Source organism: Sesamum indicum, linkage group LG7 (genome assembly GCF_000512975.1).
Source record: "Sesamum indicum cultivar Zhongzhi No. 13 linkage group LG7, S_indicum_v1.0, whole genome shotgun sequence".
Classification (NCBI taxonomy): domain Eukaryota; kingdom Viridiplantae; phylum Streptophyta; class Magnoliopsida; order Lamiales; family Pedaliaceae; genus Sesamum; species Sesamum indicum.
This window is the reverse complement of record NC_026151.1, coordinates 681,489-683,794: the sequence shown is the minus strand read 5'-3', so window position 1 is coordinate 683,794 and position 2,306 is coordinate 681,489. Positions and strand designations below refer to the sequence as shown.

At 47.1% G+C, this 2,306-nt stretch overlaps 1 protein-coding gene across 1 annotated transcript; it reads right to left on the bottom strand.

Moving 5' to 3' along the window:
• On the bottom strand, nucleotides 1,331-1,762 carry LOC105165902 (uncharacterized protein At4g02000-like). Its single transcript, XM_011085055.1, has one exon. It carries the CDS (start codon nucleotides 1,760-1,762, stop codon nucleotides 1,331-1,333), a length of 432 nt encoding a protein of 143 aa, XP_011083357.1.

The following is a 2,306-nucleotide window of genomic DNA, read 5'->3' as shown; positions in this document are numbered from 1 at the left end:
CACGATGATCCGATTTGGAGAGCTCTAGATGAGTAACTTGTGTTTTCGGGAATACGTCCATCCAGCTATCAATCACCAGGACCCGATATAGACGTTGTCGCAACCGACGACTATACCAGGTGTAAGCGCTCCAAGTATAACTAGCATCTGTAAGGCCACAGTCCGCAATAGTATCATGAAAATCCGACATTGCAATACCACGCAGGGTAGCGCCCCCCGACTGTTCCTCTAAGCAGAGGACAGTGTTGAAGTCCCCTCCCACAATCCAAGGTGAAGAGTCAACTGAAATCATTGGAAGGCCATCCCAAAGATCTCGCCGCTCCACCACATTGCATTTAGCATATACCGCTGTAACAAATAACGGTTTCGACCACTTATTTGATTCTAAACGGAGGTGCAGAAATTGCTCATGATTTAGCAAAACCCAACACCGTACCTCCGAACCCTAGAAAAACCATATTCATACAATTTGAGACCACCTCCTGAAATCCCAGCCGCCTCGCTATAAACCTTCCCTAAAGGAAGATCATAGGATCCATGATAGCCAATAAATCCAAGTGATGTTGTTTTCTGACCCGATTCAAGACCCTTTGCGTAGGATCATTTTCAAATCCCGAAACATTCCAAAATAATCCTTTCATCGATCAAGGGAGAGTAGATCGTATAGTACTCCTCATGACAATCCTACGGGGCGGGGAGACTTCCTTCCCATGATTTGGCAAAAGCAAAATGGTCTGTAGGTGCGTTTCCAATGGACCGACCTCGCCGATGGTGTGCCAACCTCCTAGAGACATCCTCCTCATCCATCTGAAGTATGCCCTCCCTCGTCGAGCCCAAAGCCTCATCATCTGTAACTACAGCACAGCTAGGCAACTCTTGATTCGCTGTATTTACCACACATCCTGGCAGCTCACAAGGCATATTCGCTGTCTCAGATGCTGGCACAACACATGTATCTGCCTGCTCATCTTCTGGCCTCGTATCAAACGGACCACCGGACTCTCCAAACTCAGGAACCATCGGCGGTACCTCCAGAACCGCCGTCTCCTTCCCACTCCTAGAATGGTGCTCATCTGGCAGTGTAGCGTGTGAGTCAAATGATTTTGTGACATGATTAGGTTTCGCTTTTTCCGTCATCCTCATCTTCCGGCGAGTGCACCACTTCTTCCACCACTGTTTTGCACACATCTTTATGAGACGCAGCTTCTTGCGATTCACCCTCCACCCCCTTAGAGCCACTAGAACTAGCCCCAAGGCGAGACTGGACTGCACTATCATAGAAAACCACATGCTTTCCTTTTCGGCGATGTCTGAAGTTCTTTTGCTCCCTCTACGCATCCAATTTCACCCGAAGATCCTCCTCATCAGGGATAGGCGGAGGACGATCATCCCTATTCGCAGGCCTAAGCTTCTCATAGCACTTATCTTTATCATGTCCTAAGTGTTTGCAAGCCCCACAGTACTTAGGAAGACGCTCGTAAATCACAGGTTGGATGATCACTTCTGTCCCAATCCCGAGACTGATTTTCGTCTGTAGCGGCTCAAGCAAATTAATCTCAACATATACCCGAGCCACACTAGGCTGCACCAAAGTCGCCGTAGATACATCCGTCTTGAGAGGCGTCCCCAACAAAAGGGCAATGCTAAACAACGCCTCCCGATCAAAAAATTGGATCGGCAACTCCGACAAATGAACCCATACCGGAAAAGTAGGCGACTCTTCCCTCGGATTAAGCGTTGGTGTCCATTTAAAAACACGCATGGAAAATCCTTCCACAAACCAAATTGACTTGATCCAAAGTTTTGTCTAATCTTCCTCTAGTGAAAATTTAATGAAGACATGTCGAACATTAAAGACCCCGACAAAGAAATCCCCACGGAATCCCCGGGCCAGCATCCATCGTCGAAGATTTTGCACGGATGGATAACCATGCGAAAATTTTCCTACCAAGGCATAACGAAATGGTAGGGATAATACTCGATTGTCCCTACCATTTCATATGGCTATCCATCCATGCAAAATCTTCGACGCTGGATGCTTGCCCAGGGATTCCGTGGGGATTTCTCTATTAGGGCCATTAATGTTAGCCATGTCTTCATTAAATTTACACTAGAGGAGGATTACACAAAGCTTTGGATCAAGTTTATTTGGTTTGTGGAAGGGTTCCCCATGCGTATCTTTAAATGAACACCAACGTTTATCCGAGGAAAGATTCGCCAATGGTTCCGATGTGGGTTCGTTTGTCGGAGCTGCCGATCTAGTTCTTTGATCTGGAGGTATTGTTTAGCATTGCCCGTCTCTTGGG

Excerpts from the sequence above, each read along its gene's own strand:
- LOC105165902 (XM_011085055.1), bottom strand. The coding sequence starts at position 1,762 with ATGCGTGTTTTTAAATGGACACCAACGCTTAATCCGAGGGAAGAGTCG.